The sequence below is a fragment of the Carcharhinus amblyrhynchos genome, chromosome 28 (assembly GCF_965287045.1).
Source record: "Carcharhinus amblyrhynchos chromosome 28, sCarAmb.v2.hapA, whole genome shotgun sequence".
Taxonomy (NCBI): Eukaryota; Metazoa; Chordata; class Chondrichthyes; order Carcharhiniformes; family Carcharhinidae; genus Carcharhinus; species Carcharhinus amblyrhynchos.
In genome coordinates this window covers 14,818,116-14,844,883 of record NC_137351.1, presented here as the reverse complement: position 1 = coordinate 14,844,883, position 26,768 = coordinate 14,818,116, and the positions used below count along the sequence as shown (strand labels likewise).

At 45.2% G+C, this 26,768-nt stretch overlaps 1 protein-coding gene across 1 annotated transcript in view; it reads left to right on the top strand.

The window, feature by feature from the left end:
- rasgrf1 (Ras protein specific guanine nucleotide releasing factor 1) overlaps nucleotides 1-26,768 on the top strand; it is an 88,772-nt gene that overhangs the window by 24,543 nt on the left and 37,461 nt on the right. The window contains exons 2-7 of the mRNA XM_080214199.1: nucleotides 12,922-13,028; nucleotides 16,105-16,252; nucleotides 18,392-18,484; nucleotides 20,403-20,656; nucleotides 22,950-23,029; nucleotides 24,860-25,053. Of these exons, the coding sequence (XP_080070325.1) occupies nucleotides 12,922-13,028; nucleotides 16,105-16,252; nucleotides 18,392-18,484; nucleotides 20,403-20,656; nucleotides 22,950-23,029; nucleotides 24,860-25,053 (876 nt within the window). The remainder of the gene's footprint in view (nucleotides 1-12,921; nucleotides 13,029-16,104; nucleotides 16,253-18,391; nucleotides 18,485-20,402; nucleotides 20,657-22,949; nucleotides 23,030-24,859; nucleotides 25,054-26,768) is intronic.

Here is a 26,768-nt window from a genome sequence, read left to right as displayed (position 1 = left end):
TTTGTGCTGGCAAGTTTCGGAGCTCTGACCTTCTAGCCCCCTCGTCAGCAGAGTGGTGTGAAACATGTCGCAGAACCCCAGAAAGCCCACTTTAATACATTAGCATGGTATTAGCATGCACTCTCTCTGGCATTTGCCCCCTCACCGGATATTCAGCGGCCACTGGTGTGATGCCACACCATGCCATTTACAACTGTGGCAAAGCCACAATTTATCAACTCATCTGAAAGACAGCACATTGAACATTGCGGCACTCCCTCAGTTCTGTCCCTTAGACAGTGCAGCACATTCTCAGTACTGACCCTCCGACTGTGCAGCACTCTCAGTGCTGACCTTCTGACAGTGCAGCACTCCCTCATACTGACCCTCTGACAGTGCAGCACTCCCTCATACTGGCTCTCTGACAGTGTAGCACTCCCCCAGTACTGACCCAGTGATAGTGCAGCACTCCCTCAGTATTGACCGGCTGACAGTGATGCACTCACTCATTACTGACCCTCTGACAGTGCAGCACTCCCTCAGTGCTGACCCTCTGACAGTGCATCACTCCCTTAGTACTGAGCCTCTGACAGTGCATCACTCCCTTAGTACTGAGCCTCTGACAGTGCAGCACTCCCTCATTCTGACCCTCTGACAGTGTGGCACTTTCTCAGTACTGACCTCTGGCAGTACAGCACTCTCTCAGTATTGACCCTCTGACAGTGCAGCACTCCCTCATCCTGACCCAGTGACAGTGCAGTGCTCCCTCAGTACTGACTCTCTGACAGTGCATCACTCCCTCAGTACTGACCTTTGGCAGTGCAGCACTCCCTCAGAACTGAGTCTCTGACAATGCGGCACTCCCTCAGAACTGACCTCTGACAGTGCAACACTCCCTCAGTACTGACCCTCTGACACTGTGGCACTCCCTCAGTACTGACCCTCTGACAGTGCAGTGCTCCCTCAGCACCGACCCTCTGACAGTGCAGTTCTCCCTCAATACTGACCCTCTGACAGAGCGGCACTTTCTTAGTACTGGCCCTCTGACAATGCAGCGCTCCCTCAGTCCTGACCCTCTGACAGTGCAGCGCTCCATCAGCATTGACCCTCTGACAGTGCGGCACTCCCTCAGTACTAACCCTCTGACAGTGCAGCACTCCCTCAGTCCTGACCCTCTGACAGTGCAGCACTCCCTCAGCACTGACCCTCTGACAGTGCAGCACTCCCTCAGCACTGACCCTCTGACAGTGCAGTTCTCCCTCAATACTGACCCTCTGACAGAGCGGCACTTTCTCAGTACTGGCCCTCTGACAATGCAGCGCTCCCTCAGTCCTGACCCTCTGACAGTGCAGCGCTCCGTCAGCATTGACCCTCTGACAGTGCGGCACTCCCTCAGTACTAACCCTCTGACAGTGCAGCACTCCCTCAGTCCTGACCCTCTGACAGTGCATCACTCCCTCAGTACTGTTCCTCTGACAGTGTAGCACTCCCTCAGTCCTGGACCTCTAACAGTGCGGCACTCCCTCAGTACAGACCCTCTGACAGTACGGCATTCCCTCAGTCCTGACCCCCTGACAGTGCAGCACTCCGTCAGTACTGACCCTCTGACAGTGCAGTGCTCCCTCAGTACTGTCTCTCTGACAGTGTGGCACTCCCTCAGTGCTGCTGAGAAGTGTCTGCCTGAATTACGCACTCAGTTCCAGCTTTGTTATCTACATTCTGATTTAGTGGCCAAGCAGACATTATAAATGAAACAAATCAAATTAAAGTTGAACTGTTGACAAGCAGATGCTTTTATTCAGCAAACACTAAATTTATAAATGCTAAATATAAATATTAGGCAAGGTGTGTCCAAAATAACTTCATGTATCTCCCTTACTGTCTGAAGCAAAGCCAAATGAATATGAAATTAGCTCAGGACGAGTCAGTTTAGTTAGGGAATTTGGTTCTAATCTATCCCATCCCCATCAGTGTAAACACACCAGTATTATCTGCTTTCCATGGAACATTCTATCAATATTATTCAATTAATAGGGCCCAGAAGAAAACACTCCATTACGAAAAAGTACATTTGAAATCTTTAATTGGTTACCTTGGAAACCAACCATCAGGCTCTATAATTAACTAGAACATCCTGTAACTGAAATAAATAACTTGTTTTTAACCAACTCACTCAATAATATTTCCTGAGTTACAGTAAATAATCTCCTAAATATTTAAAACAAAGTGAAATCATGCAAACTATTTGCAATTTGGGCTCACCAGTGTTTTCGTGTTTGACTCACAGCCATCTGATATTCATTTTATGGGCGGCACAGTGGCACAATGGTTAGCACTGCTGCCCCACTGTGCCAGGAACCCGGGTTCAATTCCCGGCCTGGGTCACTGTCTGTTCTCCCTGTGCCTGCGTGGATTTCCGCCGGGTGCTCTGGTTTCCTCTCACAGTCTGAAAGACATGCTGGTTCGATGCATTTGTCGTGCTAAATTCTCATTCAGTGTACGCAAACAGACGCCAGAGTGTGGTGACTAGGGGATTTTTACGGTAACTTCATTGCAGCATGAATGTAAGCCTCCTTGTGACTAATAATAAATAAACTTTAACTTTCTCTGTGCCTGTTTGGGGAATAGCAGGTTGGGGATGTCGAAATGCCAGTCCAGCTTGGTTCCTGGCACTTCCAGGAGCTGTGTGATTAAATGTCATATTGAGGGCATTTCTGGGGGAGAGCTGCATTGTCAAAGGTGCCAGTAGACCAATGTCTGGTCTACTTGTTCGGGTCAATGTTAAAAGTCTGTCTTGGAAAGTCAGGGACACTGATATCAAATAATACAGAATTATTCATCCAATCTCATAAGTTACATAGCGACCAAAGACAGCAGAGTTTGCACTGGGCTATATTAGACAAGTTAAATTCAGTGAGAACTGATACATTGCCTTTCTTCAATACTGACACTCAGATATTCACAGAACACACACACAAAATATCACACAATATGTGACAGGACAGTGTTAGAGACCCATCTGAAATGAAGATACAATTAACTTATTCTAATCCATTCAACTAAGCTCTGCCATCTTCATCAATGACCTTCCTTCCATCATAAGGTCAGAAGTGGGGATGTTCACCAATGATTATACAATGTTCAGCACCATTTCAGATACTAAACCAGTCCCTGTCCAAATGTAGCAAGACCTGGACAACATCCAGGCTTGGGTTGACAAATAACAAGTAACACTCATGGCAGGTAAGTGCCAGACAATGACTATTGCCAAAAGAGAGAATCTAACTCTAACTCCTTGGCATTACTTATGCTGAATGGCCTCCCTATCAACACCATGGGGGTCACCATTGACAAGAAACTGAACTGGACTAGCCATATAAATACTGTAGCTACAAGAGCAGATCAGAGGCTAGGAATCCTGTAAGGTGTAACTCACCTCCTGACTCCCCAGAGCCTCTCCACTATCTACAAGGCATAAGTAAGGAATGTGATGGAACACTCTTCACCTGCCTGGATGGGTGCAGCTCAACACCATCCAGGACAAAGCAACATGCTTGATTGGCACCCCGTCCACAAACAGTCACTGCCTCCACTATGATGCACAGTGGCAGTCGTGTGTACCATCTACAAGATGCAGCAACTCATCAATAATATCGAAAGCTTCTATGTGTAATTCAGCAACTTTTGATACTGAACTATGAAATCGGGTTACTTAAGGTAAAGACCACCCTTGGGAACAAATCCACTTTTCACTAATGTCCATTGTCTTTGTTTCTCTCTGTTGATTGGATGTTTTGGTTCACAGAACGATTAAAACTGGTACAGATCAGTCCGCATACCAAACCAGCCTATAGTAGTGTGAGCAAATGGATGGTGAATAAGATCAATGCTCTTAAGGAGAAGCTGGATTAACACATAAGGGAGATGGGAATAGAAGGATATTCCTGATAGGGTGAAATGAAGAGGTGTGGAGGAAGGCTAGTGTGAAGCATAAATACCAGCATTGATCAGTTGGGTTGAAAGGCCTGTTTCTGTGTTCTAATTACTTTATAATTTGTAAAACCAGTACTATTTATGAAGTGTAATCCCTGTTGTAATGTAGGGTTGACCTGACACACAATGTATGCACAGGAAGATCACAAACGGAATGATGAGGTTAAATGACCAGTTACTTTTGACAGTGATGGGTGAAGGGGGAACAATGCCCACGATCGGATTTGATTTGTGTCACAGGATCTCCTACATCCACCTGAATGGCAAACAGATCCCTCATTTAGTATCTCATTCAAAGGTTCATTCCCAGAGAACAATGGCAGGTGGCATTAGTGTACTTTCCAAATATTTTTGGACACTAAGGAATCAGGGATATCGCATTGTGCTGGGGAGCAAAGTTGAGGTTGAAGATCAGCTATGACCTTAAATGGTGAAGAAGGCCCAAGGATCATACTGCTTATTCCTGTTCTTACTTCTAATGTTCCTGTGTTGAATATTCAACAAGTGGCTATTGTCAAATTACAGTAATGGGTTGCAAAGGTGCAAGACTGATATCAGCTGCTCCTGATGAGAACATAGGAAATGGCAGCTCAGTGGCTAAAGCAGCAATCACTTCACCCAGTCATGATTTCCTTCCTTTGGTAGGTTTCTAGCTCACAAAGCATGCAGCCTTGTGCTATAAATATTATCTGCCCTGACTGAGATCTGTTATTATGCCTTTCTGTAAAAAAAACCCTTCAGCATTTTTAGTTCCACTCTGAATCAGTGCATATTCTATTGTCTAGAAAATAGCACACTTCAGAACAGAAGATCTGCATTTAACCCACATGTTTAATCCCAAATGTTCTTTTCCAGCTAACAACACCAGTCTCCTTCCTCATCGTTCTAATTTCCATTCCTCTCTGCTTCTCTGCCAACGTTCCTGGAGGAAAAATTCTTCTGGTGGAATTTTTTGCAGCCAAATTAAATCTACAAATTCCTGATGGTTGAGAGGAAAGAAATGATTTTACATTGCACAGGAAGGAGCTCTTTCAAGCTGTGCTATTTCCTAGGATAACTATTGGGAAACCTCAAACTCCAGAAGCAATTTTAAACCAGGAATGAAAAGAATCATAGAGTCACAGGGATTTACAGCATGGAATCAGGCCCTTCGGCCCAACTTGTCCACACCGCCATTTTTTTAAACCCTTAAGCGAGTCCCAATTGCCTGCATTTGGCCCATATCCCTCCATACCCATCGTACCCATGTAATTGTCTAAACGCTTTTTAAAAGATAAAATTGTACCCGCCTCTACTATTATCTCTGGCAGCTTGTTCCAGACACTCTGAACCCTCTGTGAAAAAATTGCCCCTCTGGATACTTCTGTACCTCTCCCCTCTCACCTTAAACCTATGCCCTCTAGTTTTAGACTCCCCTATCTTTGGGGAAAAGATATTGACTATCCAGCTGATCTGTGCCCCTCGTTATTTTATAGATCTCTATAAGATCACCCATCAGCCTTCTACGCTCCAGAGAAAAAAGTCCCAGTCCAGCTGCTCCCTATAACTCAAACCATCAAGTCCCGGTAGCATCCTAGTAAATCTTTTCTGCATTCTTTCTTGTTTAATAATATCATTTCTACCCTGGGTCATTTTTATCTCCCTATCATTGCAGCCTCCTCCAGCCACACAACTCTTTACAAACTTTCCATTCCTCCAAATTAACGTTCTCCCCTCCCCCCGTTGATCTCTTCACCATTGTCTTAAACGCTGGAATTCCCTCCCTAAGCCTTTCTACCTCTTGCTTCTCCTTTAAGACTTTCCTTAGAACCTGACTTTTTGACCAAGCTTATGGTCACCTATCTGAATATCTTCCGGGGTTCAGTGTTAGAACATAGAACATTACAGCGCAGAACAGGCCCTTCGGCCCACGATGTTGCGCCGACCAGCTTTTAAAAAAAAACAACACTAACCCACTAATCTAAACCAATCCCATTTCGTCCATAAACCTATCCACAGATCTCTTAAACACCCCCAAACTAGGCGCATTTACAACTGCAGCTGGCAGGGCATTCCAGTCCCTCACCACCCTCTGGGTAAAGAACCTACCCCTGACATCAGTCCTATAACTACCCCCCCTTAATTTAAAGTCGTGCCCCCTCGTGCTAGCTCTCTCCATCCTAGGAAAAAGGCTATCACTATCTACCCTGTCTAAACCTCTAATCATCTTATATGTTTCAATAAGGTCCCCTCTTAGCCGCCTTCTTTCCAGCGAAAACAACCCCAAATCTCTCAGTCTCTCCTCATAGGATCTCCCTTCCATACCAGGCAACATCCTGGTAAACCTCCTCTGCACCCTCTCCAAAGCCTCTACATCCTTCCTGTAATGTGGGGACCAGAACTGCACACAATACTCCAAGTGCGGCCGCACCAGAGTTGTGTACAGTTGCATCATGACGCTGCGACTCCTAAATTCAATCCCCCTACCAATAAACGCCAAGACACCGTATGCCTTCTTAACAACCTTATCTACTTGATTCCCAACTTTCAGGGATCTATGTACACATACACCTAGATCCCTCTGCTCCTCCACACTATTCAAAGTCCTCCCGTTAGCCCTATACTCAACACATCTGTTATTCCTACCGAAATGAATTACCTCACACTTCTCTTGAATTTGTTCCTGCAACTCTTGAGTTTTTTTTATGGAAAAGGTGCTGTATGAATGCAGGTGTTGTTGTTTTTCCCTTCCTTTGGATGATACAATTGCCAACAATGAAGGCGACATAATCTCATGGGTGGTGAGGTCAACATGTGACAGACACAGTCATCCACACAAACCCTCCCATAACTACCTTCCCGAGATGTAAAGATTCTCCTGTTGATTCCTCCAGGAACAGATTAATCTGAACTGATGTTGAATATAAAATAAACAAGCATGGACAACTCTGCTCCCATTGGCTCAAATTATAGAAAAATATTTCCTGTCAGACAGGGTAGATTCAGAAAGAACGTTCCCGATGGTTGGTGGGTGGGTTGGGGTGGGGTGGGGGGGGGGGGGGGGGGGGGGGAGATAAGGGGTAAACCTTTTAGAACTGAGGTGAGGAGAAATTTCTTCACCCAGAGGATGATGAATGTGTGGAATTCACTACCACAGAGTGTAGTTGAGGCCAAAACATTGCCTGATTTCAAAAACAAATTAGATATAGCTCTTGGGGGGGCTAAAGGGATCAAGGGATATGGGAGGAAGTGGGGATCAGGATATTGAATTCAATTAGCCATGTCAAAATGAATGGTGGAGCAGTCTCAAAGGGCCGAATGGCCTACTCCCGCTTCTAGTTTCTACATTTCTATGTCATGTGATGTCCCAAACAACATGTTCAAAATGACTGCCACTGTTTCCAGTTCTTTTGCTATACCACTGACTCCAGTAGGTGACCTCTAATCCTTGGTTTAATTTTATCATTAATTCAATAATACTTACAACACTGATGTTTTTCCTTCATACTTTGCAGGTAAACTAGAGTTGCTCTCTAAATGATTTAATACAGTCACTTTCTCCCTGTCTGAGTGATGTTATGTAGTTCTGCTAAGTACATTTGTAAGGGGATATTACTGCTATGGCCTTGCAGCTGTTATCCGTCTCTGGTGGGATTGAACGGGTTAATGAAAGTGGGAAATGGAACCCTTTATCCATGAACTGCCTTGTGTCAGGAAGAGAATATTTTGGTGTGGAATAGTCATTTCTGTGCACTGCTCCCACTGTTCACTTTCTCCTCAATATAGAAAAACCATCTGAACAAATCCAGCATCAACTTTCATTTCCCAGTTATCTTCCTTCCCTAGTTGGTGTTTTAATATAAAATTATATCTGGATTGTATATTGGTGATGTATATTCACACCTGTTGTCTGTGTCTGTTCAGAACTGTGATTACCCCCACGAGGTCCACGGAGAATCATTGATCAATCTTCCTGTGGGGCTTGTAGTATATGAGTTGCCTTGGTAACAGGCTGTGACCTGCCCCGCTGGAACTCATTACTTGAGACTTTTATAGGGCAGGCCCAGGACTGGTTTTACTTTGCATTCTGTAATAAACTATGTTCCTTTTCAATCAAACTTCCTGAGTCATTACATTGGCGATGAGGAACAAGAAAAGTTGTGGGGCCCTGACTTTCAGCATCACAAAAAGTTTAACCTGCCCGGCAGCCCTGGATACAAAATCTTTTGACAAATTGATAGATATGATATCAGGCCACTCCGACCCTAAACCACTCATTATGTTGCAATGTGACAGGTTTAACACGGCAAACAAACTCCCTGGGGACCAGTCACTGAATTCTTGACAAGACTGTAGAAATTGCTGGAACACTGTGAGTACAGATCAACACTTCTGGAAATGTTAAGAAATCATTTAGTATGTGGAATTAATAATATTTGTAACCCAAAGGAAAAGACTGACTGAACCCAACTCTGGACTTCAAGAAAGCTGTGGAACTGGCTCTTTCCCACAAAAACGTGGAAAAAAAGGGCCCAGGGACTTCCAGGGTCCATAGACGGTACTGTCCTCAGTCTTGCACGACCCCCACACCAAAGAACCAAGTCCCCAGTGGAAAACACTCGCGTCTCCCATTTGCTGCCTAGAAAGGGTGATTGGAGTCGGAGGCCAGGAGATTCCAGAACTGGATGGGAAATCTCTCCACAATATAGTGAGGAGTGATCACATCCGTGCTGCACTTATGGTCAATGTATCTGATCCAGGCTACCAAAACAGGCAAAATTCGCACCGCCCAGGCCGAAGCCAGATCAGGGCAGAGCTTTGTAAATAAACCAGCCCGACAGTGAGGAATGGATGCAGGTCAATTGCATCATTGCATCCAAAGTGTCTCCAATCCAGATTAAACTCCAGGTAAATGGCTGCCCCCTAACATGGAGGTAGACACAGGAGCTGCTGGATCTATTATTGGGGAGCAAACTTTTAGACGACTCCAATTGGGCATCTTGCATTTAAGCTGTGGGACACCAAGGCTCGACTGGCTACAAACACTGGGGAGACGTTACATTTTGTCAGAACCACTGTAACCTCAGTTACACAAGGCCAACAGACAATTCAACTCCCCCTAATAGTGATGCAAGGACCAGGGCCCGGTCTTCTGGAAAGGGACTGGCTGCAGACAATCTGCCTGGATTGGCAACAAATCTTCAAAATGGGCGCTGACAATTTATACAAAGGCATTGGGAAATATCCCAAAGTGTTCCAAGAAGGCCTCGGGAAGGTTAGAAGTGCCAGGGCCAAGATCTACATAGTCCCAGAGGCCCAATCTAAATATTTCACAGCACAACCTGTCCCCTATGCCCTGTGTGCCAAAGTAAAGGCCTAATTGGAACATCCAGAGGAACTTGACACTATATACCCAGTACAATTTGTGGAAGGGGCTGCCCCATTAATCCCAGTTTTAAAACCTGACAATTTGGTCCATTTCAGTGGAGATGATAGTTGATGGTTAAAAGAGCCTCCCGCTTAGATAGATAACCTATGCCATGCATCAAAGACCTATGTGCAAAGCTGAGTGGGGGTCACGTATTTTCCAAGGTAGGTATGAGCCACACCTCTAACTGGAGCTTGAAGTGTCATCCAGGAAGTATATCAGCATAAATACTCACAAAGGACTGTACGAGTATACTCACTAGCCTTTGGGATGTCTTCAGATCACACCTTTCTTCAAACGGTGATGGAGAACATCCTTTAAGGGGTGTCCAGTGTGGCAGTCTACCTGGATGGCCTCCTAATCTCAGTAGCTACTGCAATGGAGCATTTGGAGGAGGACTTCTGGCTTTTTTATGATTCTGGCGCCAATTAAAAAGGGAAAATGTGTGTTCCAGGTAAATGAGGTGATGTACCTTGGGTACAGAGTTGACAAGGATTGATTACATCCTGTTGAAGTGAAGGTGATGACTATAAAAGGGCTCCGACTCCAAGGGACACAACAGCATTGAAGTCTTTACTAGGTCTGATAAATGACGATGAAAATCTCATACTGAACTTGGTGACCCTGCTGGAACCCTGCCACGTACTGTTAAAAAATCAGAAATGGGCATGGCAAATGCCACGAGAGAAAGCCTGTGCAAACATCAAATAACAATTGCTGTCAGCAAATATACTAGCCCACTGTGACCCCCAAGACCCCCATTGTAACCTGCGATGCCTCCCTATGGGTTAGGAGCGGTAATATCGCACCGTTGTGATGAAAGGACAGACTGTCTAATCTTGTGCACATCATGAACTGTGGCGGATGCAAAGAGGAAGTATGCCCAGATTGAAAAAGAAGGTTTGTCCATGGTGTTTGTGCTGAAAATGTTCTACTAGTATGTCCACGGTTAACATTTCGCCACAGTAACAGACCACAAACCACTGTTGAGCCTCCTCAAGAAAGACAAGAGAATTCCTCCCATCATATCAGCCCAGATCCAACGTTGCTATTCGGTGCCTATGAATATATCATAAAACATTGCCCAGGGAGACATATAGCCAACATGAATGCCTTGAGCTGCCTACCACTATCCACCAGCCTACCTTCTTCTCCAAAGATGGATGAATTGTCATGACTCTGAACTTCATGGACACGCTGGAAGTATCTGCCAAGCCAATCCAGGCTTGGACCCCAAAGGACTTCACACTGACGAAACTCTGTCACATCATCCTAAGCAATGAACCACATAGGTGTCCTACAGAGGATTTGAATCTTTATCTCTCTAAATATCAGGAGTTGAGTATAGAAAATGGCATCATCTTGTGGGGAGCCCAGGTGGTTTTCCCACAGGCCAGTGACCAATACATCAAGAATTGCACATTGACCACCCAGGAATTTCTAAGATGGAAATTCTCACAAGGAGCTATGTCTGATAGCCTGGCACAGACAGTGATATCAAAAACCTGGCCAAGTGGTGCAAGGCATGCTGGGAAAGCCAGAAAGCCTCACTGCACCCTTGGAGAGGCCCTGGGTGCGAGTACACGCAGACTTTGTGGGGTTGTTTATGGGTTCCATATGGCTAATTCTCATCGATGCTCATTCAGAAAGGGTACCAGATGGTCTCTTCTGCCACTTACAATACCAGAGGGAAACCCCATCAATCTTTTCATACGCATTGTACATCTGAGGTTCTCATGACAGCCAATGGGATCCCATTTACCAGCAGGGAGTTTCAGACCTTCGTGAGTACAAATGGAGTAAGGCACCTCCGCCCGACACCTTACCACCCATCCTCAAACCGCCTGGCTGAGCAGGGGGTCTAGATATTCAGAAGTGGCATGAAGAAACAAAACTCACACGTTTCCTCTTTAACTATCGGATTGTGCTGCATATGACAGCTGAGATATTGATGGGCCGAAGCTTTCCGACTAGGTTTAGCCGGATGCCCCAAATTTGGCTGGTACTATCGAGTTAAAACAAGAAGCCCAGAAAAGGGACCATGATGGTCAGAGACCAGATAGAGGCATCAAACTGGGAGATACGGTCCACATGAGAACTTCGGCTCTCTGCAGATTCTGGGAGTTATTCCTGAGAAAACGGGACCAGTGCCTTAAATGGCAAAAACCAGGGAGAAGACCTTAAAGAAGCAGGTAGATCTCCCCGTTCACAAGGAACTTTTGGCAGAGGCAACTGTTTCCACTGACGCACCATCTTCAGAGTCCTTCACACTAGCCAGTAGACAGGAGACACTGTCCTCTAAAAACATAAGAGCCAGTAACCTGGATGAAGAGGATTTTGGCTCAGACATGGAGACAGAGGCATTGTACACCCAATCAGAGGTCACCACCAAGGATGAACCCCCTGTAGTGGGTTTTCATGGAAGAGCCTACAAGCGATGGAGATCAGGCCACAGACTAAGAGATGGAGAAGACCCCATCATCATGGGAGTGAGGAGGAACCCCCTGACTTGAGGGGGGAGGAGTGTGATAACCCCCATGAGGTACATGGGGAATCACTGATTGATCTCGTTGTGAGGCTCATTGAAAATGAGTTCCCCTGGTAACAGGCAGCGGCCTGCCCAGATGGAACTCATGACCTGATTCTTTTATAAAGCAGGCCCAGGACTGGGTGTGCTGAACTGTAGTGCCAGTCAGGGACTAATGTGTGTACACCACAGTAGTGGTTTTACTTTGCATTCTATAATAAACTATGTTCCTTTTGAGTCGGACTTCCTGAGTCATTACATCAACACATTTTACTCTGAGGATAGATCCAGGGGTGGGAGAGGGAGAAGGAGCAGAATAGATTTCACTCAATATCATTCAGCCAGTACAGCTTTTATCAGATTTTGCTTTCAAACTGGTTCAAAGTAGTACTTCCATTAAAGACGATGGAGCCATACTGGGATACAAGGTTAATTTAGCAATAGACTTTGTCTCTCACTATATCCAGAGGCTGCAATCGTTTCCTGAACCTATTTATACTGCACACTTCAATGGTTTTCTGTTGTAATTTATTTCGCAGTTCTACTTCTTTGTGAATGCCACAAAAATTCTCTTTTAATTCCTAACCTGCTTACTTTGATTTCCCCACTGATCCTTCCAGGGGGCACCACTCCTCGGGGATTGTCCTGGAGTTTCCAGAAGTTAAAGATTAATCTCCAGGACACTATTGCAAACAATAGCCCAGGGAGAGAAGTCACATGAGCATTTTTTAAAAATCGCAAGTGTTTTATTTTTCACTTTCAATGAACATTTTTGTGGGCGAATTGTAAAGATATTGGAGGTGAGGGAAGGAGAATCCCAGCCTTGTGCAGAATCTCTCCACTTTCTGATTGGTGGTGGGTAAGATTGAGGTATCAGGTGACAGGTGTTGGGAGTGCGGAGGTCGAATGATTTTGGTGGGAAGTCATAGGATGAAACTTCTTTGAACGTTTCCCACAAGAGTTCTAGATGATTGCCTGATTGAGATATTTTATGATGTTTTTTCTCTTTCCACAGTATTACTTCACAATTAACTTTGGCCATGATGCTCAGAAAACCCTGGAGCTGAGGACAGAGGATGTGAAGGATTGTGATGACTGGGTGGCAGCAATTAGTCATGCAAGGTAGGGCTAGGCTTGACTATTCCAATACAATGTGGCCAATCTCACACCTTTCACCCTCTGTAAATTTGAGTTTTTACTGTCCACATCCTAACTCACATTGAGTATTCTTCACTCTTCACTCTGTTGGCTCAATGACCCTCATAGGCTCCCAGTCCAGCAATGCTTCCATTTCAAATTACCATCCTTGCTTTCACATCATTCCATGGCTTTGCTTCTCCCTATCTGTTATCTCCTCCAGCCCTATGACCCTCTGAGATAATATACTCTCCTCCAATTTCACCTTTCTGCACATCTGATTCAGTCTACCATTGACCCCTGTGACTTCAGCTGCTTAGACTCCCTCCCTCAGCCTCTCCTCATCCCCCTTTAAGATGTTTCTTATAACCTACCACTTTGACCAAGCCTTTGGTTCCCCTATTTTGTTATTTCGTTGCAAAAGCAGAAGTAACAGTCATGTTAGATTTTGAGACAAGGGGTGGAATTTTCCCATCCCAGTCACCACAGGAATCGTAGTGGGCGGGCGCAAAGGTCCGTTAACCTTGGACGGGATCTTGGGGTGAACGCAGACGGAAAATCCCACCCAAGCAAATCATCGCTTTGATGGACAAATGTCTGTCAACTCTCACTTTCAAAAGGTTTCAGAGTGGCCTAGATGTGAAGCACAGGAGAGTTCTTCTAATAAAGAAGCAATGAGGTTGGCAGGAGTACAAATTGCCTTGAGGGGGCCAACTGTGGACATGGGACAGACCTGAAGAGGTTATTAGTGCATCTCTGCCCTGCACTTAACTAATCTGAAGGTGCTTGATATTCTCAAAAAAAATACAAAGAGGACTTAAAGTCGTTAGGCCCAAACACATCAATTAAACTTTTACCAAATTTACTTCAACAGTTCAACAACTCAACCCTGCCTCTCAAAAGATATTAAACACTCTAGAAAACTGTCACAACAATTGGCTCTCCAGCTGTGTTGGTTTAGACAAAAAGGCTCTTGACTTGTTTGTGAAACCATGTGGGCCTACCTTCCGGACCTGACCTCCATGCTCTTTGGTTTCTATGGCTACTAAAAGCGATTTTGGATATTGTTACTCATGTCTGTCAAATAATTGGCCACTTGATGAAACAGAGTACACTCCAGAAGGAGAAGCAGGCACTGACCGTAAGGAATGACTTTAACCCCATGTCTCAGTTGACCCTCTGAGTGATTTATCAGACTTTGCCTGAAGCTGCTGACCTCTCACTGGCCACCTGTGAGTAAACAAATTTCTTAAATGTTTGGAAAATGAAAGGTTGAGATAAACTGCTGGGATGTGGGCATCATTGGCAAGGCTGGCATTTAGTGCCCACCACCTAGTTAACCTGAGGAGATGGTGACGGCTGCTCCTTTGAACCAGTCGTGAGCATTCTGGGTCAACTCAGATGATCAGTTAAGAGTCAGCCACATATGTGTTGGACTAAAGTGACACATGGCCTTGGACCGTGTAAGGATGGCAGATTTCTTTCATTAGTGCTGTAGCTTTTAGGTCCCCAGGAGAGGTGTCGGTGTGGGGGAGGGAGACGGGGGAGCAGTGGTTATCCAGGCTGACTGAAGCTCCATCAGGAGGGGATAAAAATTCTAAAATAAATTTGGAGAATGGAGAGAGGAGAGTATTGAGAGTCAGTGAGAGCAATCGGCAGGTGGCGTGATGATTGCAACATATGGGTGGTTAATGTGCCAATACTGTCTGTATGAGGTTTATAATTAGCACGATTAATATTTGTGTGAATTTGATTACTAGCCTGAGAGCAGCTATGAATGCAGCTACCAGTAGGTGTAAATTAGATGAGAGTGTGAGGATGGCAGTGTTATAATGAGGTGATGTGTTGCTTTACACATCTCTGCCTGGTTGTTCGTACCCTGCCGTAGAAAGTAATTGCTGATTTAACACAACATAGGAATGGCTGTAAAAGAAAAGCCAAGGTCCATCAATCAGCTAATTGGACAGCTGTTTTACAGAGACAGCACAGGGGCAGCAAGTGGAATGGCCTCCTTCTCTGCTGCATCGTTCAATGATTCTATTCTGGTTGCCCCAACAATAATGGAGTCATTGACTAATTGCGGTGGTTAATCTCTTATCAATGAGTTTGCAGCAGACCACAGGCGAGGTTAGGGAAAACCCCCAGTTCTGGAGAGTTTTAGGTGCCACGGGCAGGAATTTCTGCGCAACCTGTCACATGTTTGTGATGGTGGGGATGGCCTGCAGTGAGAATTTCTGGTCCCACTGTTGTCCGTGGGGGTGGAACAGCCGGTCATGGTCCACGTTACTCAGTCCCTTTAAAATACTAAAAACAGCAATCAGATCACCTCCCAAGCTTCCTTTTATTTTGAACAAGAACGAGGGAGATATCCCTGATGCCGTTGCCAATATTTATTCTTCAATCATATTGCTGCTTGTGGGAACTTGCTATGCACAACTTGGCTGCTGTGTTTCCTACATTATACAGGGCAGCAGAGTGACACAGGGCAGCACGGTGACACAGGGGTTAGCACTGCCAGGGTCCCGGGTTTGATTTCCGGCTTGGGTCACTGTCTGTGTGGAGTTTGCATGTTCTCCCTGTGTCTGTGTGGGTTTCCTCCGGGTGCTCCGGTTTTCTCAAATAGTCAAAAGATGTGCAAGTTAGATGGATGGGCCATGTTAAGTTGTCCCTTAGTGTTGGGGGGGAGTGGTGGGAAGCTAACTAGGTTGAATGCATGGGATTATGGGGGCAAGGCCTGGATGGGATTGTAGTCGGTGTATAATTGATGGGCCGAATGGCCTCCTTCTACACTGTAAGAATACTATGATTACAACAGTGACTACACTTCAAAAGCATTTCATTAGCTGTAAAGTGCTTTGGAGCGTCCTGAGGTCATGAAATGCAATTCTTTCCAACTTCCATGCCATTTCCAGGATCATCAATGATAAACTAATTGGGTCTCGGATTCTTCCCATTTGGCAAAATCGCTTTGGTCCAAAGTATCCGTTCAGTTTGAGCTCAGAAACCCCAAGCTCTAGCCTCATTTTTATTCGATGTCTTAACGGTTGTATTCTTGGAACAGTTACAGGAACCTTGCGACGGAACATGAATCCCTGATGCAGAAATACCTGCACCTACTGCAGATCGTAGAGACTGAGAAAACAGTGGCGAAGCGACTCCGACACCAAATCGAAGACCAGGAAATTGAAGTGGAGCGATTAAAATCTGAGGTAGGGCAGCAAACTTCCCTCCTTTCGTGTTCATTTTTTAAGAGGATGTCACTTCTGGGAGGTGCAGTGTGGACATTTCCCAGGGCTGTTAAATGAGGTACTTAGTCGGATATGGAAATAGCTGCTTTATTTACCAAGATTCCTCCACAATCTCTGTAGGGAATGGTTTAAATCAAGAGTTAAATCAGGAATCTCCCTCTGGATTTCCAACCAGTGAACCCTGTTGGGGAACACGCTTGTGGGAATGTGCGATGGGACAGTATTGGTCTCAACTCTGATGCCCCCAAAGTCAATTAGTCCAACAACTCTTAACTCGCAAACAAAGGATCATTAGTTGGTGGAGGTGATGGAAGAAGATCCTTCGTAATGGATAAGGGGAATATAATAAATGATCTCACGCCACACTGGTGAAATCCATCTGGAGTGCAGATGACGCTAACTCACTCTGATGTTTATTCTCAATTCCTCTTTAACTGCGGCTCCCAACTGAGAGCCTGGGAGCAATGAATGGATCCCAGTGTTGTGATGTAAATCAACACAATGGCACAGTGGTTAGCACTGTTGCCTCACAGCGCCAGGGACCCGGGTTCGATTCCCAGCTTGGGTCACTGCCTGTGTGGAGTTTGCACGTTCTCCCTGTGTCTGCGTGGGTTTCTTCTGGGTGCTCCAGTTTCCTCTCACAGTCTGAAAGACATGCTGGTTAGGTTGATTGGCCATGCTAAATTCTCCCTCAGTGTACCTGAAAAGGCGCTGGAGTGTGCTAACTAAGGGATTTTCATAATAACTTCATTGCAATGTTAATGTAAGCCTACTTGTGACACTATTAAATAAACTTTCAAAAACATCTTCAGGCGAGGAGTGGAGACATTATAAAGGGATGTAAACTGCAAAGAAACATTCTAGTTTATCTTTACTCGTTAATATTGATAAGAAAACAGGAAAGTCTGGACCAGGAAATGCCATCTGGCTCCTCAAATCCATCCTGATGATAATTATTCTGGAATGGGTTTCTCCAAACCCCACCCATGGATTCCCCAGTTTGGGGAACACTGCGTTGTAAATGCCTCCACTATTGTGTGAATGCACATCCCCCCTCTGCATGATGTTCCTCAGGAGTGAAATGGTTATAGTTTTTGATGACTTTGTCGCCATCCTTCCTTACATGAGAGCTGATGGACTCACAGCAAAGAGTCCACTTAGATGGGATGTCTTCATTTAGTGAACCTTTGCCAATGGTGGCGAAGACCAACCCTTGAGAAAGGGGTTCTACCACAAATGCCATACATAAAGCTGCTGTAGGTTGTTTTCACTTTTGGTGCTTGCTACTAAGTTGCTGTAGTCACTGGCCAGCATGGTAATGCACGCCAGCCCATGGGAGGTGGAGCCATTTCCCTCTTTCACTAGCTAGTGACTCCCAGGTACCACAGTCAATGTTTACAGCTTTCATATCACACTTGTACACATCCTTGAAGGGGAGCATTGTGCCCCTTCCCTCCCCCCACATTGGTCACCTGGCGCTGGCTACCTCACCCCAGACAGATGGTACTTGGCCATGTGACCATTTTCCATACTGTGGACATGTCCAACTCACCAAAGTCACCTCTGTTTGATTTGCACCAGCACACTTGGGAGTTCTCTGCCTTTGAGAGGAATGAGACACCCACGTGGTCCGACCTGGATGAACCCATCCTGTGCCACAGACAGCGATTATGGAAACTGATCAGCTTTTTTTCTTGATCGCTGTAAGTCAACCATGTATCACAGCTCTATAACAAAATGATGAGAGCACAGGCCTCATAAACCAGCAGCTTGGCCTAAGATTCAGCTTGGTGTTATCTCAAGCGAGTCAGCCAAAGGTGTTTCGGATGAGCAACTCAAAGGCTGTGAATTCACATCCTAACATTTCACGATGTGAAATTGAAAGCTTTCCCTGAAAGCTATGGAATTGATATTAAAACCAACTGCTTCTAATGTCCCTCAGGGAAGGGAAGCTGTTGGCCTTACCCTGCCTAACCTGCGTGTGACTTCAGTCAGTGTAAAGCTCCATAACTTTGTCTTTCCTGGTCCACATTTTCCCTGAGTGCAGCTCAATGTCTGCAGAATGGGAGAACTGAATTTATTCCTCTTTATTTTAAACAGATTGCTTCTCTGCTTAAAAACAATGAACGCATCCAATTAACACAGCCCGTGGCACAGAACGACGAAGATGTTGACATAAGGAAGATCAAAAAGGTAAAACAGACATGTGGATGAGCCAATAGCAGCACCAAGACATCCTGGCCTGGAGTTTCTGCACTGTTGTGTTGGTCTTTTGCCGCAGTTTGGCCTTAATTGTCTGAACTGGCACAAAAAGTGGAGGAAATTTCAATCCAATTTGTTTCCAAATGCAAATTGTCTTCAGAGCAACTTGAGTTTCTGTAATTCTTCGTGCAAGTTTATGTGCTGGAAACAGGTCACATACATAAACCTTGTGTACCCCCCCCACCCCATGGCCCACATCTCACAGCCCCCCCACCTCACCCCCTCCCACCCCCATGGCCCCCCTTCTGAATTAATCAACATTAAGAATTTCCACAGATTGCTCTCGTTTGCAGCATTCAGGGAGAATCCATCTGCCAAATTGCTTCTTCTGGACACTAAAAGGTACAGAATGTTTTAAGAACATAAGAACATAAGAAATAGGAGCAGGAGTAGGCCATCTAGCCCTTCGAGCCTGCCCTGCCATTCAGTAAGATCATGGCTGATCTGTCGTGGCTCAGTTCCACTTTCCCGCCCTCTCCCCATAACCCTTAATCCCCTCTCTTATCAAAAACCCATCAACCCGTGTCTTAAAAATATTTAGCGAGGCAGCCTCCACCACTTCAACGGGCAGAGAATTCCTGAGATTCACCACCCTTTGAGTGAAGAAGTTCCTCCTCAACTCCGTTCTAAACCGCCCCCCCTTTATCTTGAGGCTGTGCCCCCTAGTCCTACTATCTTTTTTGAGCGGGAAGAGTCTCTCCACCTCTATCCTATCCATCCCATTCATCATCTTATACGTCTCAATGAGATCTCCCCTCATTCTTCTAAACTCTAACGAGTACAAGCCTAGTTTATTCAGCCTCTCCTCATAGCTCAACCCCCTCAACTCCGGTATCAGCCTAGTAAACCTCCTCTGCACTCCCTCCAAGGCCAAAATATCCTTGCGCAGGTGCGGCGCCCAAAAATGCACACAGTACTCCAGCTGCGGCCTCACCAATGCCCTATTCAGCTGCAGCAAGACCTCCCTACTTTTATATTCAATCCCTCTCGCTATGAAGGCCAGCATCCCATTCGCCTTCCTGACCACCTGCAAGCTGGGTTTTTGCGACTCATGCACAAGGACCCCCAGGTCCCTCTGCACCGTCGCCTGCTGCAGTTTTTCGCCACGTAAGTAATAATCCTTCCTACCATTATTCCTACCGAAGTGGACCACCTCACACTTGCCAACATTAAATTCCATTTGCCATTTCCTGGCCCATTCGCCCAGCCTATCTTTTAAATATGGGTGGCATGGTGGCACAGTGGTTAGCACTGCTACCGCACAGCTTCAGGGACCTGGGTTCGATTCCCAGCTTGGGTCACTGTCTGTGTGGAATCTGCACATTCTCTCCGTATCTGTGTGGGTTTTCTCCGGGTGCTCCGGTTTCCTCCCACAGTCCAAAGATGTGCAGGTTAGGTACATTGGCCGTGCTAAATTTCCCCTCAGTGTCCCAGGTTGTGTAGGTTAGAGGGATTAGTGGGGTAAGTATGTGGAGTTATGGGGCTAGGGCCTGGGGGGATTGTTGTCAGTGCAGACTCGATGGGCTGAATGGCTTCCTTCTGCGCTAAAGAGTTTCTATGATTCTAAAAGAGTTTCTATGATTTTTGCTGTAACTTATTAGTAAACTGGTAACCCATTTTCTACAAACGTAGAAATGACTGTAGTTAAAAGAATATTTAATTGCTTGTAAGGTGCTTTAGGATGTCCTGATGGTTTGAATGGTGCTGTACAAGTGCACGGCCTTCTCTCTGAAAATGGACCTGACCACAAATGCAGCGCCACGTTCCGCTGCAGGAATGGGTTCCGTGTGCCACTGTCACACAGGGTTTTGGGAGGGTGGCTGACTGTGTGCTTTTTGCCCCCCAACAGGTGCAGAGCTTCTTGCGGGGTTGGCTCTGCAGAAGGAAGTGGAAGACGATCATCCAGGACTACATCCGCTCACCGCATGCAGAGAGCATGAGGAAGAGGAACCAGGTGGTGTTCAGCATGCTGGAGGCTGAGGCTGAGTATGTGCAGCAGTTGCACATCCTGGTTAACTGCTTCCTGCGACCTCTCAGGATGGCTGCCAGCTCTAAAAAACCCCCAGTCGCCCATGATGATGTCAGCAGCATCTTCCTAAATAGGTATACGGCTAAATATTTGTGAAAGCTCTATGTAAAACTGAAAAATTCTGTAAAGGTGTTGACCACACTTTACAGTAACTGTGAATTTTCAGGGTATTTCTGAGATGCATATGTATCAGACCTCAGTTAGACAACAGATGGAATGTTGCATACAGCTTTGGGCACCTGTTATATTTCTTATATTCATATTTATTTCTTTGGTATTTATTCAGTTCTTGAGTATCTTCATTTGGGTACAAAGGATATTAAGAGATTTGGGCATAGTGCAGGCAGGTAGATAGGTTTAAGATCGTGATCCTGCAGAAGGATGAAGCAGGCCTTCTGGGATAAATGTCTTTTCCCAGAAACTATTTCTTATATTTGCATTAAAGGAAACTTGTGAAAATAATGAAAAAATTCACAAGGATGGCATGGTGGGGCAGCATGGTGGCACAGTGGTTAGCACTGCTGCATCATAGCACCAAGGATTCCCAGCTTGGGTCACTGTCTGTGTAGAGTTTGCACATTCTCCCCATGTCTGCGTGGGTTTCCTTCCACAGTCCAAAGATGCGCGGGTTAGGTGGATTGGCCATGCTAAATTGCCCCTTAGTGTCAGGGGGACTAATTAGGGTAAATGCATGGGATTATGAGGATAGGCCCTGGGTGGGATTGTGGTTTGTGCAGACTCATGGGCCCAATGGCCTCCTTCTGCACTATAGGGTTCAATGATAATTCTATGATATTCCCAGGATGAAGGGTTACAGTTATAAAGATACATTTGGGAAGTGAGGGATTTGCTCACTGATGTTGAAGAGATTTAAGCAGTGACCAGATAGAGGTCTTTGGGATTATAAAAGCTGATGTAAGGTAGACATAGAATCATAGAATCATAAAATCTATGGCACAGAGACAGGTCCTACAGCCTAAACTGGTCCATGCCAACCAAAATACCTATCTAAGGTAACCACATTTGCCTGCATTTGGTCCATATCCCTCTAAGCCTTCCCTATCCATGTGTCTGTCCAAATGTATTTTAAATGTTGTCAATGTCCCTGCCTCAATTACTTCCTCTGGCAGCTCATTTCACATACATACCATCCTCTGTGTAAAAAAGTTGCTCCTCAGGTTCCCATTAATTCTTTCCCCTTTTAATTTAAACCTATGCCCTCTAGTTCTCGATTCCCCAACCCTGGGAAAAAGACTAAGTGCATTCATCCTATCCATGCCTCTCATGACCTTATACAGGTCAATACATCATGATCGATAAGATCACCCCTCAGTCTCCTACACTCCAAAGAAAAAAGTCCTACAAAGTCCAATCTCCCCCTATAACTCAGTCCCTTGAGTCCTGGCAACATTCTTGTAAATCTCTTATGCACTCTCTTCAGTTTAACAACATCTTTCCTCTTGCAAGGTGATCAAACTAGAACGCAATACTCCAGGTGCAGCCTCACCAACGTCCTGTACAACTGCAACATAGCTTCCCAACTTCTATACTCAATGCCCTGACTGATGAAGGCCAGCATGCCTAAAGCCTTCTTCACTGCCCTATCTACCTGTGACTCCACCTTTAGAGAACCATGCACCTGAACTTCAAGATCCCTTTGTTCATCAATACTCCCTAAGGTCCTACCATTCATTGTACATTTCCTACCATGATTTGACTTTCCAAGATGCAATGCCTCACACTTACTGTATTGAACTCCATTTGCCATTTCTTGGCCCACTTCCCCAACTGATCAAGGTCCTGCTGCAATTTTTGATAACCTTCCTCACTGCCTACAATACCACCTATTTTAGTGTCATCAGCAAACTTACTGATTATGCCTTGTACATTCTCATCCAAATCATTGATATAGCTAACAAACGGTAATGGGCCCAGCACTGAACCCTGAATCACACCATTTTTCATAGGCCTCCAACAAGCATTACCCTCTGCTTCCTACCATCAACCCAGTTGTATATCCAATTTGCCAGCTCTCCCCAGATTCCATGTGATTTAACCTTCCAGAGCAGCCTACCATGTGGAACTTTATCGCTGAAGTCCATATAGACTATATCTACCACGCTGCCCTCATCAATCTTCTTGGTCACTTCATCAAAGAACTCTAACAAATTGTAAGGCCTGATCTCCCATGCACAAAGCCATGCCGACTACCCCTAATCAAACCCTGTCTTTCCAAACGCCCGTATACCTTATCTGTCAAAATCCTCAGAAACAGTGACAGATTGAGTTGGTTGAGAGGAGCCCAACAAGGGGGAACAAATTGTATGAATACAAATTCTATTTTATTTTATTTTTCTCCTCTTACAGTGAAACAATCATGTTTTTGCACCAAATATTTTACCAAGGACTCAAAGCTCGTGTATCCAGCTGGCCTACATTAGTATTAGGTAAGATATGAAGCCTACATCATTAATTTCTGCACAGCCAGAGGATTGCCAGTGAGAAGCTGAGTAACGGCATCCTTTGCAATGATGTGAAATGATAACAATATTTTGTTTTGCTGCAAAAGTGGAGCCATGTTGTTTTAAGAGCAGAAATTCAAGTTGCTGTCATGTGAACAGAATTTGATTTGGTTTGATTTGATTTATTATTGTCACATATATTAACATATAATGAAAAGTATCTTTTTTTGCGCGCTATACAGACAAAGCATATCGTTCATAGAGAAGGAAATAAGAGAATGCAGAATGTAATGTTACAGTCATAGCTAGGGTGCAGAGAAAGATTAACTTAGTGCAAGGTAAGTCCATCCAAAAGTCTGACAGCAGCAGGGAAGAAGCTGTTCTTGAGTCAGTTGGTACATGACCTCAGACTTTTGTATCCTTTTCTGACAGAAGAAGGTGGAAGAGAGAACGCCTGGAGTGTGTGGGGTCCATAATTATGCTGGCTGCTTTGCTAAGACAGTGGGAAGTGTAGACAGAGTCAATGGATGGGAGGCTGGTTTCACTTCAGTCAGGGTTCAGATGTTCTTTGAGCTGTAAGGTCGCACCCAGGATGAAATTCTTTCTGTCTGATTGTTTCACTCTTTGTTGAGGTACCAACAAAGAAACTTGTAGCAATTATAACCTCGCAGAGAACAGAAAGGAATGGGGCCAGACGGATAGAAGGGCTGAATTTTGGAAAGAAATTAAGGGTGGAATTTTCCAGTTGTTTTCGATGTGTTGTTTCGAGTGGGAAGAGGGGAGGACAGCCCGCCCACTGCCTTGCTGGGTTTTGACATCATATTTTTAAACACTTTGAAAAAAAGATGAAGAGGCAGGTTCCACAACATCATGCTGACAAGTCCAGCTCAGCAACGTTGACGGACAGGAGAGCAGGGAAATTTCCCCAGAGTCTTGAGACTGATATTAACCCTGAACAATAAGGCAGATAATCTGGTACCCTGTTTGTGGGATCTTGTACACAAATTGGCTGCCACAGTCCCTACATTACACTAGTAACTACATCCCAAAAGTACTTCAGTGGCATTAAAGAGCTTTGTGATGCCGTGCGGTCATGATAGGTGTTATATAAATGCAAGCATTTCTTTTCCTTACTAGTTCAATTGTAGCAACTTTCATCCGATTTGTATATAGGTGTGTGATTTTGTGTTTGTGAGAGAGAGAGAGAGGAGCTAGAGAGAGTATGAGTGTGTGTGTGTGAGAGAGTGTGTGTCTGTGTGAGAGTGTATGTGTCTGTGTGTGTGTCTATGTGTGTGTATGTGAGTGTGTGTGTATGAGTGTGTGTGGGAGTGTGTGTGTATGCGTGTGTGTGTGTGTGAGATGGTGTATGTGTGAGAACATGTGTATGTGTGGGAGTGTGTGTGTATGTGTGTGTGTATATGAGTGTATGCGTGAGTATGTGTGTGAGTGTTTGTATGTGTGAGTCTGTGTGGGAGTGTGTGTGTGTATGTGTGTGTATGAGAGTGCGTATGTGAGAGTGTGCGCGAGAGAGCGTATGAAAATGTATGAGAGTATGTGTGTGTGTGTGTGCATGTGAGAGTGTGTGTGCGTGTGTGTTTGTGTGAGAGTATGTGTGTGTGTGTGAGACGGTGTGTGCATGTGAGAGTGTGTGTGTGTATGTATGTGTGAGAGTGTGTGTGTGTGTGTGTAATCCATAATGTAACTTCTAACCCCTTCGCACCCCCTCTACCGCACTCTGTTCTCTTGTGCAAATGGGAGTTGTAGTTGGTGCCTAAACCAAGTTGTTGACTCTGCTTGTTGTGAACCTTTTTCCAGCTGACCTGTTCGACATTCTCCTTCCAATGCTGAACATCTACCAGGAGTTTGTGAGGAATCACCAGTACAGCCTACAGATCCTAGCCAGCTGCAAACAGAACAGAGACTTTGATAAACTGCTGAAACAATACGAAGCAAAGCCGGACTGTGAAGAGAGGACATTGGAGACATTCCTGACCTACCCAATGTTTCAGGTGAAGCAGCAGGACTCAGGGAAGGGTCTGGGCTGTAAGGTCACTGTAATGTATAGGGATGGGAGCAGAAGTTGGCAATTCAGCCCTTTGAGCCTGCTCTGCTATTCAATCAGGTCATGGCTGATCTCTCCCTGGTCTCAAGTCCACCTCCCACTTGTTCCCTGTATCTCTTAAACAAATTTTTAAATCAGAAATATCCCTCTCTTCTTGAAACTGATTCAGACAATGGAACAGCGAGTTCTACCCTCTGTGAGAAGTAGTTCCTCCTCAACTCATTTTTAAATCTACCACTTCTCAACTTATACCTGTGGCCTCTTGTTCTAGATTGCCCCATAAGGGGAAACATTTGGCCTACGTTTCCTTTAGTATGTTGTATACTTCAATCAGATCCCCTCTCGTCCTTTTAAACTCCAGCGAGTACAAACCCAAACTGTTTAATCTCTCCTCATACGTCAACCCTTTCATCCTTGGAATCAATCGGGTCAATCTCCTCTGAACTGCCTCCAATGCCACCACATCCTTCCTCAAATAAGGAGACCAAAACTGAAAACAACACTCCAGATGTGGTCTCACCGACACCCTGTAAAATTGCAACAATGCTCCTCTACTTTTATACTCCAGTACAGGAAAGCATTTATATTCTAATGCTCCTTTCCTGATTGGTGGCAGTCAGCTGCTGGGTTGGATCTGCTAAGTACGACCTTCATTGTTAATGTCTAACTGAGGCGAAGCAGAAATCTGATCTTCTAGCTGCTCATCAGTTGTAACTTGGTCAAATCTCGGCTCAACCCTGTTGCTGGGGACAGTTTGTCTTTAGATTCACATCCGTTTGTGAATCGTGGACTGGCTGCTTGTGGAGAAGCCAGATTATCAGAATCAGAAAACAACAAAAAGAAATGTCTGGCGTTCTGGAAATGTTTTAAGATGCTACGTGGGGATTGGTTTCAATCTCACTATTTTATCAAAATGACGGATAATTTGCATTTCAAGCTCTCCTGTGTATGACAAGAGTCTGATGTAAAGATTAGACAACATTATTATGTTTAAATCTGACATGATGATGGTGGTGAAATGGCACCACTGGGAGCCCCACAGCGAGCTGTGCCAATAATACATAGAATAGGAGAATCCCTACAGTGCATAAGGAGGTTATTCAGCCCATCGAGTCTGCATTGACCACAATCCCACCCAGGCCCTATCCCCTTAACACCATGTAGTTACCCTGCTAGTCCCACTGACACTAAGGGGTAATTTACCATGGCCAATCAATGTGACCCACACATCTTTGGACTGCGGGAGGAAACCGGAGCACCCGGAGGAAACCCACGCAGACACGGGGAGGATGTGCAGACTCACACAGACAGCAGCCCAAGCTGGGAATTGAACCCAAGTCCCTGATGCTGTGAGGCATCACTGCTAACCACTGGGCCACTGCTGTATGGGAAGCTTAAAGGTCCAGTCTTTGAATGTTAGTGAATGACGAGTGAATGGGTGGGTGAGGAGGTGAACAGATAGGTTAAGTAGTCAGGTTGGGGTGGTCAGGTTGGGAAGAGTATCCACATTTAGGGGCAGTTAGGTGGTTGGGAGGGTAATCGGTTCAGGTCAGGGGTAGCCAGGTCAAGGCATGAGGATCAGATTAGGTCCGATGGTGAAGACATTTGTTCTTCAGATTGGTAGATCTTGTTGCAATCTCTCACAGCTACAGTTTAATGTCT